Consider the following 15,939-nt stretch of genomic DNA (forward strand, 5'->3'; position numbering starts at 1 on the left):
GGAGGGTAAGGGAGGGCAGTGGGTAAAAGGTAAAGGGGAATACCTTCAATAATACTGTGATAACTTTGCATAGTGACCGATGGGTACTAGGCTTAGAAAGGTGATCACATATAGTGAGGTATATAACAAACTATAGAAATGATCCCTGAAAGTATAGTCTTACATAGTGACGTATATAAATGTCGAATCACTATGTTGTACACCTGACACTAATATAGTATTGCATGCCAAAGAGAAAGATGGTACAAAAAGAGGTAACTACAGACCAATATCCCTCACACGAGACTCTTCAATGAAATATTATCAAATTAATTTCAAAAGTATGTAAAAAGAATTATGTGCCCTGGCTCAAATAGCTCAGTGGATTGAGTGCAGGCTGAGAACCAAAGGGTGGCAAGTTCGATTGCCAGTCAGGGCACATGCCTGGGTTGTGGGCCCGATCCCCGGGGGCGGGGGGGGGGCACGTGAGAGGCAACCACACATTGATGTTTCTCTCCCTCTCTTCTCCCTCTCTTCCCCTCTCTAAAAATAAATAAATAACCTTTTTTTAAAAAAAGAATTATGCACCCCAAACTTGAACCCTGGCTCTGCTCAAACAGGATTTATCCTCAATGAGATTGATGAAGATGAAGCGATCTATTTTGATATGTCCTGGAAACAGATATAGGGAGGGAAGTCATAGGATCATCTGGAAAGGGGCTTAAGTGACCTGGGCCTGTTGGTGGGCTCCAACTTCTTCACTTCCTTCTGCTTATTTTTTTCAGTGGTTCTAGAGCAGGGGCTGTGTTGCCCATAGAAGGCCTTGCATCAGTGTGGGGAGAAGGGTGTCTTTTTGCTTTTCTCACACATGTCCGGAGGGTATTTATAGGTGTGTTTACGGGGACAGAGCTGTTAACCTCTATTGTGTGTGTTCCACTTTCCTACAGTGAAAGATTATTCCACCCTCATGCCCGGAGGGTCCCCTTTAAAGATCCCCGCTCTAGGCACTCTCTCTGGGTGATGTGTTTGACTTTATCTTCCTGAACTTCTTTTTCCAGCCCAGGCCTCTTTCTTGAGACCCGCATAGCCAGGCATTTCCTGGGCATGCCCACTCTGTTCTCTGAATCATCTCAGGAAACAGACCCATAAACAAGCCACACCCAACACTGCTCAGTCCCTGCCACCCCAAAGGCAGAATCTTGGCTGTTCCTGGTATCCAGTCTCTCTTCACATTTGCTTATTATTCATACCAGCTTCGCCATCCCTGTCAATCACTGGTTTCCTCTATTCTCTGTGACAACATCGTGTCTCCTTTGCAGTATGTATCACATGTACGATTATTTGATTACTTGTTTTCTTGTTTGTTTATGGCCCTTTCCTTCCACCATCTCCCCTCACTATGGATTGCAGACGCTGTAAATGTCTTCATTACATCCCCAGGAACAATGCTGGAAACGTAGCATTTAATAAATAGTCGCAGAGCGAAGATGAAACACAAGCCATCATTTTTTTCTCCATGTAGAGTCCTGGAAAAGGTCTCTTAATTGATCTCTGTGCCTCCTCTTATCCACCTGTTCCCCCACTTCCAGGCTTATCTCTGATTCCGGGTGACTTTCCTAAAGACCAATCCCTGAGTGTAGGCAGAATGACTGACTGCCTTGTGGGCCTGGGCAGAACCACAAGGTCCGTTTCAGTGTCTTTGGGCCTCAGTTGGATGGGCATGTGCACTGGGCCCCTGGGGGAAACTGCAGGGGCTTAGGGGATAGGGTCGAGTCCCCTCCCCGCCCCTCCCAACCGTGAAAAGCAGCACTTCCAGGCCTCGCTTCTTATTCTTTTCTAACAAAAAGGGACCAGGCTGTCAAAACAGTCTGGATGGATTTGTTTCCCCCTCAGGCTGAGCTACTAGTCTAAAATGTAATTCTTTCAGGCCCATGTTCTCTATTGCGCAATATTTGCTGAACACAGTAACGCGAGTTCTCTTTCTCAATCCTTTAGCTTGCGTTTGGGGCCGGTATGGGGGCTCCAAGGTTGAGGCTGCAGCTATGTGAACAGGAGGGAGCCAGAAGGATTCACGTTTCATTCGGGGCCCCTGGGCCTCCGTGCTGTGAGCATGCGCGCTGTCCATTGGAGTCTCTGGGGTGACAACCCCCGCCCTCCCCTGTTCACTATGGAAACCAGTGCCAGGACAGGCCTCTCCCCCTAGTCCCGAGTCTGCCAAGAACAGCCTATCCACAGCTGTGTAATCTGTTTCACATTACAGAGTTTGAAGCAACCCACCAGCAAAACTGTCTGCACCAGAGTAATTTGTTGTAACTTCTCCATCTACTTCCTGCATCTGTGGAACTTGATTTACAGAATCTTGATTTAAAGAGTAGCCCTTCGGGAGTTTGTTTGGGAGATGTTTTGTAAACTTCAGGCTTCAGTTTCTAAGCTGCTGGCCCTGAGAGGACTCCTTCTCCATATTAAATAGGGTCAACCTTGGAGAACCCAGGGAACCCAATTTATCACTGGAGCACCAGACCCAAATCTCAACACTTGAGTTAAAGAAGTTGTGAAAGGCCCTGACGGGGTGGGTAGCTCGGTGGGTGTGAACCTCGACCCAATACACCAAGATTGCAGGTTTGATCCCTGGTCAGGGCACCTGGAAGAATCAACCAATGAATGCATGAATAAGTGGAACAACAACTCCATGTCTGTCTGTCTCTCTAAAAAACAAATCCATTAAAAAAAAAAAAAAGATGTTGTGGATGCCTCATGAGTACTGGCTTTCTCTTCTTCTCTGTGGTATCATCTGTCCCTTTCCTTCTCCTTATGAAGGTCTGCATCTCTGGTTTATGGGTAAGCAGGGACCTTATTAGGTAGTGACCAAGCTGCTGACCCCTCCAATGAGGTTTAGGAATGCTTTTTCTACTTTGAAGTCTATCTCAAGCTTTAATTCCCAGCTCCTGCCGTGTCCATGAATTTTCTTCTTGGTGGTAAATGGAGCCTCTTCAGCAGATCTTTTCCTGGGTGGAAACGATATCCCTTCAGCAGTGTACAGTTGTGCTCCAAGGGTGGGCATTGTTAGGGGGCTACCTCATACTTAGTTCCAAACTTGGGCATCAGTTCCAGTGCTCTAAACCCTCTGAGCTTACTTCCTCACAGTGGTCCTCCCCCACAGACCCTGGTACAGGGTTAAACAGCTCTGCTGTCAGAAGTGAGTTGTCGTAGAGGTGGGGGGTCTACTGTTGACCATGGTCAAGTTCACCAGAATGAGGTCCAGACCATCTCAGGCAGCAACTGAAACCCAACTGGCCCTCTGGCCAGAGCTCTGATATCTCATTGCAGCAGGAGCTTTTATAATGTCATAACTGTTTTATAATTGCTTTTATACATTTTATATATGTAATTGTGTGTTTTCACAACTGTGCGTAAGTCTGAAATTTAATTTCATGAATCCATTTAATCCAGGAGGGTAAAATATGAGGATGCAATTTTAATAAACTTACAATGGCAAAAACAATGGCCCAAGGCCCAAGCTGAGCTGAGATTTAAATAATTGACTCAAACATTTTCATTATTAAAAATACCATGAGTGAACTAACTAGTTAACGTGAGTAGTTAGAAAATAATAAGTATCAAGTGAAAGAAAAAAATGAATGAATATAAAATCAAGAAATGAGGGTTATTTTTAAGAGGAACATGAGCAATAAATTGATGCAGAGCCATTCTTAAATAATAAAAAAATGTAACTGACACAATTCTTCAAGATGAACCCAGAAAAATAGACATCTATACATTAAAGAAGGAAACGATAAATGGGAACAATCCCACTAAGCCGTATCTGAAAGATACGTAGGAATCACCCTCATGAAGGGAAACGTTAGGAAGTCCTGTTGGAGGGACCCGTGTGGGGGTGACGCCCCTCAAGGTCCAAAGAGAAAGAAGCGGCATGAAAAGTCCTTCGAAGTCAACCTTCTTGAGAAAAATAAAGTGAGGAGTGCGAAAGAGGATACCGGGAACAGAGCACCAGAAACGTCAAGGCGATATTTTTACCCAAGCGCCCGGTTTCACGCCACCGACCGTCCACAGAGTGGAGGCGGCGCCCGCCCGCCCGGAAGGGGGCGCTGCCCCGAGGGAGCCAGGAGGCGCCGAAGGCTCCGCTCAGGGCGCGGCCCTGGGGGGCGTCGGCTTTGTTCTGCCCCGCGCAGACCTGCTCTCAGAAATCGGGGAACACGACCCCCAAACAGGTTGCATCCCTGACGGCTGGCCATCTGAGAGCGGCTACCACACAAAATCCACGGCACCACGAAGTCGTGGGTGTGGCTGCCACCGCGGGAACAGTCAGTTTGGCTGGGAGACGGTGACATTTCCCCGTGGACACAGACGGGAGGGCCCAGTAGTCACCCCGGGGAGAAGGATGCTGGGCAAACCGGGGAAAAAAAACAACAACCCCGCACCAGTCTGTGCTGATAAAGACGGCCATCATCGGATGCTGGGGTCTGGATGGAAACGTCAAAATAACGTCCACATGACCCAAAATCAGTGATCACGAAAGCACCGCAGATGTCATTAGTATATTAGACCCTCCAGGACAGTTCCGTTTGCGCGTGGGTGGGCCACGGGCTGCCTTTCTGATGTGATGATAACCCCTCTGGTTTGGGGAGGGACTCGGACTTTATTGGTGTTTCCCCGGAGTCCAATCTCGGACCACTTTATCCCATTGTGGACGCTCTTTCGGACCGTCCCGGGTGGCCGCTCGGCGTCAGGTCCTCACACTCATTGTCAAGGAGCCCGAGGTGACACCTCAGCTGGGCTCCTTCTCGGGGCCTCGTCTCTGGGGTGATTCTGGGTCTACCTGGTTCACCTTTCCTGACAAACTCTACCTCAGCACCTCGCAAGGAAGTGAACACCTTTCCTCTTACATTCGCGCCTTCCTTCTTCAGCGCGCATCCTCCCTCCCCGCCTCCCCGCGGCCTCCTTAGGGCACACAGGTCACCTGGCGTCCTTGGGTCTTTACTTCCGCCGAGTCTCTACCCTCCTTGGGGCGTCGGCCCTCACCCGCCCCGTCGGGCGCGCGCCCCGCCCCCCGGGCCTCTCGGCCCGCGGCTCGCGGGCGCGCAGGCGCACTGGCGCGTCTCGCCGCTGCCCCGCCCAGCCCGGCCGCTGCGGAAGGCGCCGCGCGCAGCTACGCGCACTTCCTCTTCAGGAGCCCGCGGACCCAGCAGTCTCGAAGAGCTCCTGGACGCGGAGGCCGTGCCCTTGTCAGACAGCGCAGACATGTCCGAACAAAGTAAGGATGTGTGCGATCCCGACTTTGCAGCCGACGCCTCCACCTCCGAGGGGTGCGGCAGCCCTGAGGTTCCCGGGGAGCCCCCTGCGCCCGCGTCTCAGGCCGGGACCCTCGCGGGGCCAGACGGCCCACCCCTAGGCCCCACCGACGCCCCTCCGGCCTCGCCGCCGCCCCAGGCCCAGAGCGAGGAGGACGACCCGAAGGCCCTGCAGCAGGCCGCGCAGGAGGGCTGCGCCCACCAGGGCCCGAGCGCGGCCCAGCCGGGTCCCGCTGTTCCCGCCCCGGCCCAGCTGGTGCAGAAGGCGCACGAGCTCATGTGGTACGTGCTGGTCAAGGACCAGAAGAGGATGATCATCTGGTTCCCAGACATGGTGAGGGATGTCATTGGCAGCTACAAGAAATGGTGCCGCAGCATCCTCAGACGCACCAGCCTCATCCTCGCCCGAGTCTTTGGGCTCCACCTGAGGCTCACCAGCTTGCATACGATGGAGTTTGCGCTGGTGAAAGCGCTGGAGCCGGAGGAGCTGGACAGGGTGGCGCTGAGCAACCGTATGCCCATGACAGGCCTCCTGCTGATGATCCTGAGCCTCATCTACGTGAAGGGTCGGGGCGCCAGGGAGAGTGCCGTCTGGAACGTGCTGCGCATCCTGGGGCTGCGGCCCTGGAAGAAGCACTCCACCTTTGGAGACGTGAGAAAGCTCATCACCGAGGAGTTCGTCCAGCAAAACTACCTGAAGTACCAGCGCGTGCCCCACGTGGAGCCACCCGAATACGAGTTCTTCTGGGGCTCCCGTGCCAGCCGTGAAATCACCAAGATGCAGATCATGGAGTTCCTGGCTAGGGTCTTTAAGAAAGACCCCCAGGCATGGCCTTCCCGATACAGAGAAGCTCTGGAGGAGGCCAGAGCTCTGCGGGAGGCCGCCCCCCCTGTCCCCTGCCCCCGCAACAGTGTCTCCGAGGACTAGCAAGGTCTGGAGGCAGATCCGTGGTTTCTGACCCTCACGGGGTGGTGGTGGGATGGGGTGGGACAGTAGAGTATTCAGGATTTCCAGTGCAGTATTTCACGTGTACCTTTTAAGTTTTCAGTCCAGTGCTTTTATACCTTTTAATGCAATGTTGTATTCATTTCAGTACTATTAGGTAGTGTGTAGGGTTTCTGCATGTCTGTTTATAAGTAAGCTCTGTTGGTGCTTTCGCTTTTGTGCTATCTTTCTTGAATTTTTGTACCAGAGATGTGCTAAACTTCCAAAATACATTGAGAAACTTTCCATCTTATTCTTTTCTATGGAACAGGTGATGTATGTGTATTGGGTGGACTGGCCCTGGAGAGTTTGAAAGGACTCACCAGCAGAGCTGGTCTAAGCCGGAGAAAAGTCAGGGTCCCCTCTGTTTGTGACCTCGCTGGGCACAGGAGACAGCCGTGTGGAGTGCAGTGACATGGACTGAAGGGGTCTCAAAATGTTGGCACTTGGCACCGTTTCCTAAATACAAGTTATACCCCCACCATGAGTAAACTTTAAACATTAAAGATTCTTGTGATACAATCATCTTTTTGCAAAAGTGTACTTTTTATCTTTTTAACGAAGTAATATGGGCTGGGAGGGAGACATCTTACAAAGTGTGCTATTTCACAGGGTGGGAAAAATCACTACTCGTCATTACTCCAAGTGTGTGAGCTTTACAGTTTTATTTTTTTAAGTGTAACTCACGTGTTCCTTGCAGAACTTTGACAAATATGGAAAAGTAGAAAAACAAAGCACAGATGGTCCTAATCCTATTACATAGGAATAACCATGAATATTTAGGGTAAAATTTCCTCTCTTGCGTTTTCTACATTTTGTTAAAATTAATAGCTGTGGTGGGGTGGGGGTTTTTTGGTGGTCATTTACAGAATGAGTCATTGTACTTTACGTGCATTTCCTTGTGTTTAATCCTTACAACAGCCTTGTGAGGCGTGGGCACATATTCTATCTGCACCGTGGAGGAAATACAGGAACAAAGTAGGTGATTAACTTTCCCTGGATCATAGAAGCCTCACGGGAGGAGGGGCTGGGACTTGAACCCAGACAATGAGACCAGAGCCTCTGCTTTTCCCCAAGTGCCTACAACTGACCCCTATACCTCCTGCCTATTAGATTATATTTTTAAATTTCACATTAGAGTCTCTACTCTGCCCATCCCTACACCCAGTTCTAATCCTCACATTCATCTTTTAGAGAAAGCAGTCATATTATGATTGTACAAACCAAGAGACTTTGTTTCAGAGGTTAATGGACCAAACTTGAATCACACTGCTGCTTAGAGGTAAAGCCAAGATTTGAAATGCAGTCCTCCCTTGAAGGGCCGACATGAAGGTTGTCCAGTGGGCAACCTGTCACCCAACAGTTCTTGAACTGCAACATGCCACTCAGGAATCCCTTAGAGGGTGGAATGGGGTGAGGGTGGGGGGTGGGGGACGATGACTGGAAATAAATCCTTGAAGATTTGAGTCTTTGTGGGGAAGAGAGAAAGAGAAATGGGCCCTTTATAAGACCACAAATCCTTTACACCTCAGAAGATTGGAGAAGACTATTTGATCAAAGGTGTATTTGGGGAATAAAGATAATGAGGAACACAACACCCCCAAAAGAACTAAAGTGGAAGTTAAATATTTGGGCGGGGCAATTATGTTCTGGATTGGGAGCCAGGGTTCCTAACAGTTAGTGGCAATACCTACCAGGTGGGTGCAGGTGCCAAAAATGCTCAGGAAGCTTGGGGGGTACTGAGGCAGAATCCATCCCCAGTTTGGTGGACTTCAGGTGAAGTCTCCCATAGGGAAGGGGGCTCATTTTGGCAAAAGCTCCAGTAGAAGTGACCTCTGATGCCACCTCTTACCCAGAGCCAAGGTGAGCATATAAAAATTTCAGAATTAAAAAAAAAATTACCACCCCTCCCACCCCCCCCATTTCCACAGAATCAAAACAAAGTTGCTCTTTTAAATTTAAAATTACATGGGAATTAAAGCATAGGGACTATAGTCAATAATATTGCAATACCTATGCATGGTGCCAGTTGGGGTGGTGGAAATACCAAGGGGAACACGATGTAAAGGAGGATTTTCTGACCACTATACCATGAACCTGAAACCAAAAAAGACAAAAAAAAAGAAAAGCAAATTGAAAGAAAAATAATTTGACTCCCCCTTCACTGAAAATAGTTTTGGAAGAATCAAAATAAATCTGCTCCTTCAAAGTTAAAATCACAGGGCTCTCCAGGAACTTCCACTTCTGGAGCCCGGCCATCGCTCCCGCTCCCGCCATGGCGGGGTGTTTCCCACGTACCTCCCCGTGTTTGTACCCACTCTCCTGCCTGGTAGGAGAGGCAGGGGGAACCCCAAAGCCACCCAAGCTGGTCGGCGCAAACACCCCAGCCCCACCCCAAAGGACTAACCCTCTAGAGACCCAAAGGGTTGTGAGAAACTGGGAGCTGGCCCCAGGAAGTCACGCGGGCATGGCTGCTCAGCTCCCCTGCTGTCTTGGAGCAGCCAGACCCAGAGCAAGAGACTTCACAGGTGTGAAACAGTTAATTCATGAAGCCTAGTCCTGCAGGGTCGGCAGCTTGGGGAGCAGGGGGGAAAAAAACATTCCAGACCTCGCTTAGATTTCCATGCTAGGCTCAATTCAAAGGTTGGAGGGCTTGCCAAATATTGCTCAAAAGGTTTGCCCACCATCTGTTCTATGCATCTATGAGTCTGTTTTTTAAATTCCGCTTTTAAGTGAGATTATGCAGTATCTGTCTGACTTACTTCACTTTGTACAACGCCCTTAAGCTTCATCATGTTGTTGCAAATGGCAGGATTCCCTTCTCTTTTTTTGTGGCTGAATTACATATTTCCACATTATTCTATGCATTCATCTGCCAGCGAATACTTGTTGTTCCTATGTGTTGGTTCCTACAAATAATGCTGCAGTGGGCATGCGGGTGCAGCTATCTTTCTGAGATAATGATTTTTTACCCCTTTTGGATAAATGCCCACAAGTGGAATTGCTGGGTCCTAGGGTCACTTAATTTTAAATTTTTGAGGAACCTCTATACTGTTTTCCATAGTAGTGGCTGCACCCACTTACATTCCCACCAGCAATTCACCAGGGATCCCTTTTCTCCACATCCCTAGCAATGCTTATTTCTTGTCTTTTTGATAATAGCCATTCTAACAGGTGTGAGGTCTTTTTTTTTTTTAAGGAGAAATACTGTAAATAAATAATTCTCACTAGGTAAACCAGCCAAGGATGCAAACAAGTCAGTGCTTCAGGATAACACAATTAGCAAGCTCCGAAATGGGGCAGGGGGGATCCTATTGCACTTATTATGAAATCAGTATACGTTTAGGTGCTAATTGACCACAGCTATAATAAAAGGCAACACCTCGTACTAGCAGGAATGCTTAGACACTGGTGTTCTCATGCTCTGCTGTAGTTGCATAAACAACTACACGCTTTCTTGTTTTCTGCATTGATTTGGAATGTACGTCGAGTGCCTAATAGGTCCCAGAGGCAGTGCTGAGGAGTCAGGATGCAACAGCGAACAGACTAGACATTGTCCTGTGCACACAGAGGGCTCAGTGCATTGAAAGGAGCAGATGCATAATAGGAATCCCACTTCAGGGCAGTGAGTGCCGCTCTAGGAGCACAGAGGCTAAAGAGGCCCCAACACGCGCACCCAGCTCAGACGCCCCATATCAATTTGCGTCTATAGGAAGAGGGGCATTAGCAACGTGAAGTGGTGGGAAGGTTTCCCGTGGGAGGACAGGGCTGTGCGTGACTGGGGAACTGCCGTGTGAACACACACAGAACGGAGACTCCATGAAGTTTCTGAGACTCTGCCAAGAAGGTGATTTAAAGGGGAAATACATTTCACGGGGAAATACAATGTTAGGACGGGCTGGCATCTAGAACTCTGGAAAAGAGAAGAAAAACATCACGTTGAATAAACAGTTAGTATCCGCACAGATGGAAGGAATTTTAATCATAGGAAGAACCAACAGATTACGAAGGAATTGCGTTGAACGATTGTCTTCTGTTCAGTCAGCACATTCTTGCCTTCTTCTGATTGCTTATCTGGTATCTCAAACAGCCCTCCTTATCTCTCTTTCTTTATCTTTATGTTACTGTTGACGCTATCACAGAGGTCCCTCTTCCACCTCCACCTTTGCTCTCCACCACCCAGCCCCCCACACCCCTTCCCTCAGGCCATCCCCACACCGTGGTCTGTGTCTGTGGGTCCTGCAAGTATGTCCTCTGATTAATCCCTTACCTTCGTTCATTCAGTCCCCTCCCCACCCTTTGCTCCCTGCCGGCTCTAATCACGCCTCTGTTTCCCCACACCCCACCCTTGTGAGATCTGTTGGTTTGTTCCATGTATCTGTGCCTCTGGTTTTATTTTGTTTGTCAGTTTATTTTGTTCATTACATTCCACAAGTCAGTGAGAGCATATGGCATGTGTCTCTGTTTTACCAGCTTATTTCACTCAGCATAATAATCTCCAGGTCCATCCATGCTGCCCCAAGAGGGAAGATTTCCTTCTTTTTTTATGGCCACATTGTATCCCACTGTGTAAGGGTACCACAGCATTTTTATCCACTCATCTACTGATGGACATTTGTGCCGTTTCCAGATCTTGACTATCGTGACTAGTGCTGCAATAAACCTAGTGGTGCATGTATTCTTTCAAATGAGTGTTTCAAAATTCGTAGGATGTATTCCCAGAAATGGAATTGATGGGTCATAAGGCAGTTCCATTTTTAGCACTGGGTGGCATGGCTCAGTGGGTTGGAGCGTCATCCCATACACCAAAAGGTTGTGGGTTTGATTCCTGATCAGGGCACGTGGCTAGGTTTCCGGTTTGATCCCAGCTGGGTATGTACAGGAAGCAAGGGATCCATGTTCCTCTCACACATTGATGTTTCTTGTTTTCTCTCTCTACCCTCCCTCCTCTAAAACCAATAAAAACACACCCTTGAGTGAGGACTAAAACAAAGGCACTTCCCTTTTTTATTTTTATTTTTGAGGCAACTCCGTACTGATTTCTACAGCGGCTGCACCACCAGACTGCAATCCCACCAACAGTGCACGAGGGTCTCCTTTTCTCCACACCCTCACTAGCACTTGTCATTTAATTCGCCACGTTTTTATTTCTTTCCCCTACTAAGAAGTTCAGAGCCCTTAAGTACTTTATGCATTTCCCTGCGTCTGCAGAATTTCACACATCCCCCTATTAGCAACACCCTTGAATTTTTTTAAATCTTACAACTTTTGCAATGTGATGTGTACATGTATTTGCTTATATACTGATTTAATAGAATCTGTTGTGTTTTGACTCTGTGGCCACATTGTACCACGTACTGGCACATGCCAGTGAGTCTGATAAAAGTGGCCCCTGGCCCCTAAGAGTTTACTGATTAAACCTTTGTGCTGATAGACCACCACGGAAAGGAAAATAAAACAAAACAACAACAAAAAAGACCCATTGAATACAAATTACACATTTGGATAAGATCATGAAAGAGATTAGTTGGTTCCAGTGATAGAGAACAGCGGAGATCAGCTGAAGTTCCATACTGAGGAAAGAGTTTTCTGAAAAGGTGAAATTGAAGCCGAGACTTAAAGGATTAGGAGAGATCTAGCAAATAACACCGAGGGAACGTGATTCCAGGCAGAGAAGAAAAAAATAAATAACAGTGTATATGAAGGCCAGAGTTAATTAAGTGGATTTGTGGTTTCCTTTCTTAGCATTATGGTGGAGGCCAGCGGGCAACACCCAACTCTTTTCTGGTCTCTCCCTGGAACTGCGGAAGCCCGGGCTGTGTGTTTGGTCTATCAGCCCATCAGCTACATTCCACTTGGGCTCAGTAAGGAAATATCTGCTTGGACTTTCCCTCCCCGCATCCTTTTACGTGGAATGTAGAGCATTTACAAGAACAAGCACAGAGTGGGGGGTGGGGATGCCAGGGGCCACTGCAGCTCCTGTGACAACCAGTATCAAACAAGCTGCAAGAATCACAGACATAGTGGCGCCTTCAAACCATTGAGCGAAGATCAATAGCCACCTGCTTATCTCTGTGTCTCTTGTTTTTCCCACCTTTCCTGAGCTCTAATGGACTCAGCATTAGGTAAGCTTTAGGTGCACCATATGTCGATTTGATACACTTATGTGAGGGCCCCTCAAAACTAGAATTGTCTTCTGGAGGGGGGCCCTTTGGAGTCCAGGCTTCCCCCACTAGGTGAGTGTTCTAGGAACCCATCTGTATCAGTGCACCTGCTGGCGTTGTTGTGAGAAGCTGTATTTGGCTTCAGTGGATTTTTTTGGAAGACTCTTTCATCACTGTGCTGTGTTCAGCAGTGTTTGACCAAAAACAGCATGAACTCCTACCCACCCTCCCTATTCACCTGATCTTGCCCCTCAGTGACATTGTTTTTTGTTTGTTTGTTTGTTTGTTTCCCTGGATGAAAAAAGTCCTCAAAGGGAAACGTTTTGCTGATGTGGAAGAGGTGAAACAAAAAACGGCAGAAGCACTAAAAGGTATCAAAATTAATGAATTCAAACACTGTTTTGAGCAGTGGAAAAAAGTTCTTGATGGAAGTAGTGCATCAAATCAAAAAGTACTTTGAAGGCGACTGCAGTTTAAACATGTGAGAATAAATATACAATTTTTTAAATAAATAAATTCCAGTTTTTTGGCGTCCCCCTCATATATTCCTCCATAACATTAGCTACCTATGGATTTTAGAGAGAGCGCAAGTTTGTGAGCATGTGTGTCTATGTGTTTGAGAGAGAGAAAGAGAGAAAGAAAGAGAGAAAGCAACTTATCGTTCCACTTACTGATACACTCATTGGTTGCTTCTTGTATGTGCCCTGACTGGGGATCGAACCTGCAACTTTGGCATATCAGGATGATGTTCTAAACAACTGAGCTGCCCAGCCAGGGAGAGGCGGTATTTTCACATTGCACATATAAATCATAGTACATGGTATATGCCTTTCTCTTTCTGACATGCTTGACTTAGTATGATGTCCTCAAGATTCATCCATGTTGTTGCAAATGGGAGGATTTCTAGTTTTCTCATGGCTGAATAATATTCACATGTACATGTGTTTATATATATATGCACACATGTATACACACACACATGTGCCACAACTTCCTTATTATCTTTTTACAGACACGCGGGTTGCTTCCATGTCCTGGCTACTGTGAATATTGCAGCCATGAACACGGGGGTGCAGACGCTTCTTCGGCTCCCGTTTCCTTTCCTTGGGATAAACACTCAGAAGTGAGATTGCGGGACCATCTGGGAGGCTTGTTTTTTAATTGGCGAGACCACTGTATTTCTTGGCGTGTAGCCTATACCCTTATTTCTTTAAGCTACTGGCTTGCAGTTGTGTGGGCTTTTGGGGGGGTTGTTGTTTGTTTTGTTTCCTGTAGTTCAAAGCCTCCCTAACTTGTATAAATCTCCAGGCTTTTCCCCCTTCGTGTGCCATTGTGTGGCTGGTACTCACTGTGGGGGTTGCTGATCGTGGTGGGGGCGATTAGCCGTGGCGAGCAGAGTAATCATATCTCTTTGCTCCAGTGCCCAATCAGGCACAGGCATTTGGACTTGACTGAAGCCTGAACTATCTAAACACAGGTGTCAGCACTTCTCTTAGACCTGGTGATTGCCAGGGAAATGGGGAAGTAGTTTTTGATTCTGAACCTTGCACAATTTTTTCCCTGTTACCTCAGAATATATATATATATATATATATATATATATATATATACACACACATATATATGTGTGTGTGTGTATGTATAATGTCATATATATATGTCAATGTTGCTATGTGATTAAGGAATCATGTCAACACCTGTAATGTGTTCTGGGCCGGGGGCAAACAAGCAGGGCATATGGCTAGGACAGAGTGGGGACCATCAGACCAGCTTTTGCAGACACTTACAAACAAGCAAATTGTATTGATGTGTAAACAGAAATCGCTGAAGAGTTTGGGACTGGTCTGATGGGCATTATGCTTTTAAAAGGTTGCTTCGTTACAGTCCAAATGAGCTGACTCAGAATGTGTTAAGAGGGGGAGGGGGTCCACACGGGAGTCCGCTAGAGATGGGGGTGTTGTAGAAGTAAAGAATGGTGTTGTTTTAGATTTAGGTGAGGAGTGGAGAGTGGTAGGTCAGGCAGGTGGAAGAATGAGCTCTGAATCTTGGGTTTCTGGCTTGAGCGTGGAGTGAATGGTAGTGTGACTCAATGAGACAGGAAAGAGGTGGGCAAGAACAGGTTTGGGTTGAAAGTCATAAAGGGTTTGTATGAAGGCTCTGTGAACGATTTTTTAATTATTTTATTTATTTTTATTTTTAGAAAGGGGAAAAGAGGGAGAGAGAGAGGGAGAGGAACATCAATGTGTGGTTGCCTCTCACGTGGCCCCCACCAGGGACCCAGCCCACAACCCAGGCATGTGTCCTAACTGGGAATCAAACTGGTGACCCTTTCTTTCATAGGCTGGTACTCAATCCACTGAGCTATACCAGTCAGGGCTTGATGAACCATTTTAAGAGAGACAGGAGGTAGACAATTCATAAAGATGCCTCATGTAAGAGAATGAACCACAACCCCGAACTGAAGCAATGCATGAAGCAATACCCGGAGAGAAAGAAGTGTGTGTCCATGACAGTACTCTGGGAAACTGAGCCATTTCCATCTCTAATATTGAAGAAAGAGATGGTAAACTGACTCAATAGAGTAGTTGTAAGAGAGAAAAATAAAGAACAAACGGACAGTGACCAGAAGGGAGGGGGGAGGAGGAAAGGGGGCAATAAGGAGAAGGAGCAAGCCAAGGAACACGAATAGAGGACTCATGGGCACGGACAATGGAGGGTGGATAGGATGTGGGAGTTGTGGGGAGAGGGAGGGGCACGGGAGAGCTGTGGGGGAAAAGGTGAGGCAGCTGTACCTGAACAACAACAAGTGGAAAAAAAAATAAGCGGTAATGGAAAACATACATTAAGCTTAAATTTTAAAAAAACTGCTAGCAAAGAAACTGGGATCCTAGAAACGGAAAGAGCAGCTTTCTGAGCTCAGGGGTTTGCAATGGTGTTAAGCACTGTGGACACAGCAAAACACCTGGGGAAGGGGCAGCATTAGAGGGTCAGGGATGATTAAGGGTAAGATAAAGGGGCCTAAGTCCAGAGGCTTATCGGGTGTTTTCCATTAACTCAGGTGTGAGATAGTGGTGCCTCAACCAGGGAACGAGTAAGGAAGATGGAGACTAATGGAGCAAAAAATTGATGACTATTTGGAGATAAGGTGACAGGAATCGGTGATGCATTAAACGCTAAAAATAAGGACGAGGAAGAGTGGGGGAGTGTGGCTAGGTTTCTGGGGTGCCCAACAGTTTCAGGAAAGCCTCACTCTTGAGCCGGCGAGGGAAGAAAAGGCAGATTAGTGTGGGGAGATGCTCAGCTCAGGTTCACACGCGCTGAGTTGGGTGTGAATGTGAGATCCGAACAGAGACGCCCGTGGGGTCGGGAGAGACATTCACGGGAGATGAAGGCGTAGATGGCAGGTTCGTGAACCCACGAACGGGGGTGAAGACTCCTTGCTGCTCCAGGGGTAGCTCATGAACTTGACCACCAGCTGCCCTGTGCTTCGTCTGCATTTAGG

At 47.5% G+C, this 15,939-nt stretch overlaps 1 protein-coding gene and 1 pseudogene across 1 annotated transcript; one reads left to right on the forward strand and one right to left on the reverse strand.

Annotated features, from left to right (window-relative positions):
- Nucleotides 1–75: 75 nt before the first annotated feature.
- LOC114488700 lies at nucleotides 76–161 on the reverse strand (annotated as a pseudogene).
- A 4,958-nt stretch (nucleotides 162–5,119) lies between these two features.
- On the forward strand, nucleotides 5,120–6,798 carry NDN (necdin, MAGE family member). Its single transcript, XM_028502356.2, has one exon. It carries the CDS (start codon nucleotides 5,239–5,241, stop codon nucleotides 6,214–6,216), a length of 978 nt encoding a protein of 325 aa, XP_028358157.1. The 5' UTR covers nucleotides 5,120–5,238; the 3' UTR covers nucleotides 6,217–6,798.
- Nucleotides 6,799–15,939: the final 9,141 nt, after the last annotated feature.

This window comes from Phyllostomus discolor, chromosome 12 (assembly GCF_004126475.2).
Source record: "Phyllostomus discolor isolate MPI-MPIP mPhyDis1 chromosome 12, mPhyDis1.pri.v3, whole genome shotgun sequence".
Taxonomy (NCBI): domain Eukaryota; kingdom Metazoa; phylum Chordata; class Mammalia; order Chiroptera; family Phyllostomidae; genus Phyllostomus; species Phyllostomus discolor.

Excerpts from the sequence above, each read along its gene's own strand:
- NDN (XM_028502356.2), top strand. The coding sequence starts at position 5,239 with ATGTCCGAACAAAGTAAGGATGTGTGCGATCCCGACTTTGCAGCCGAC.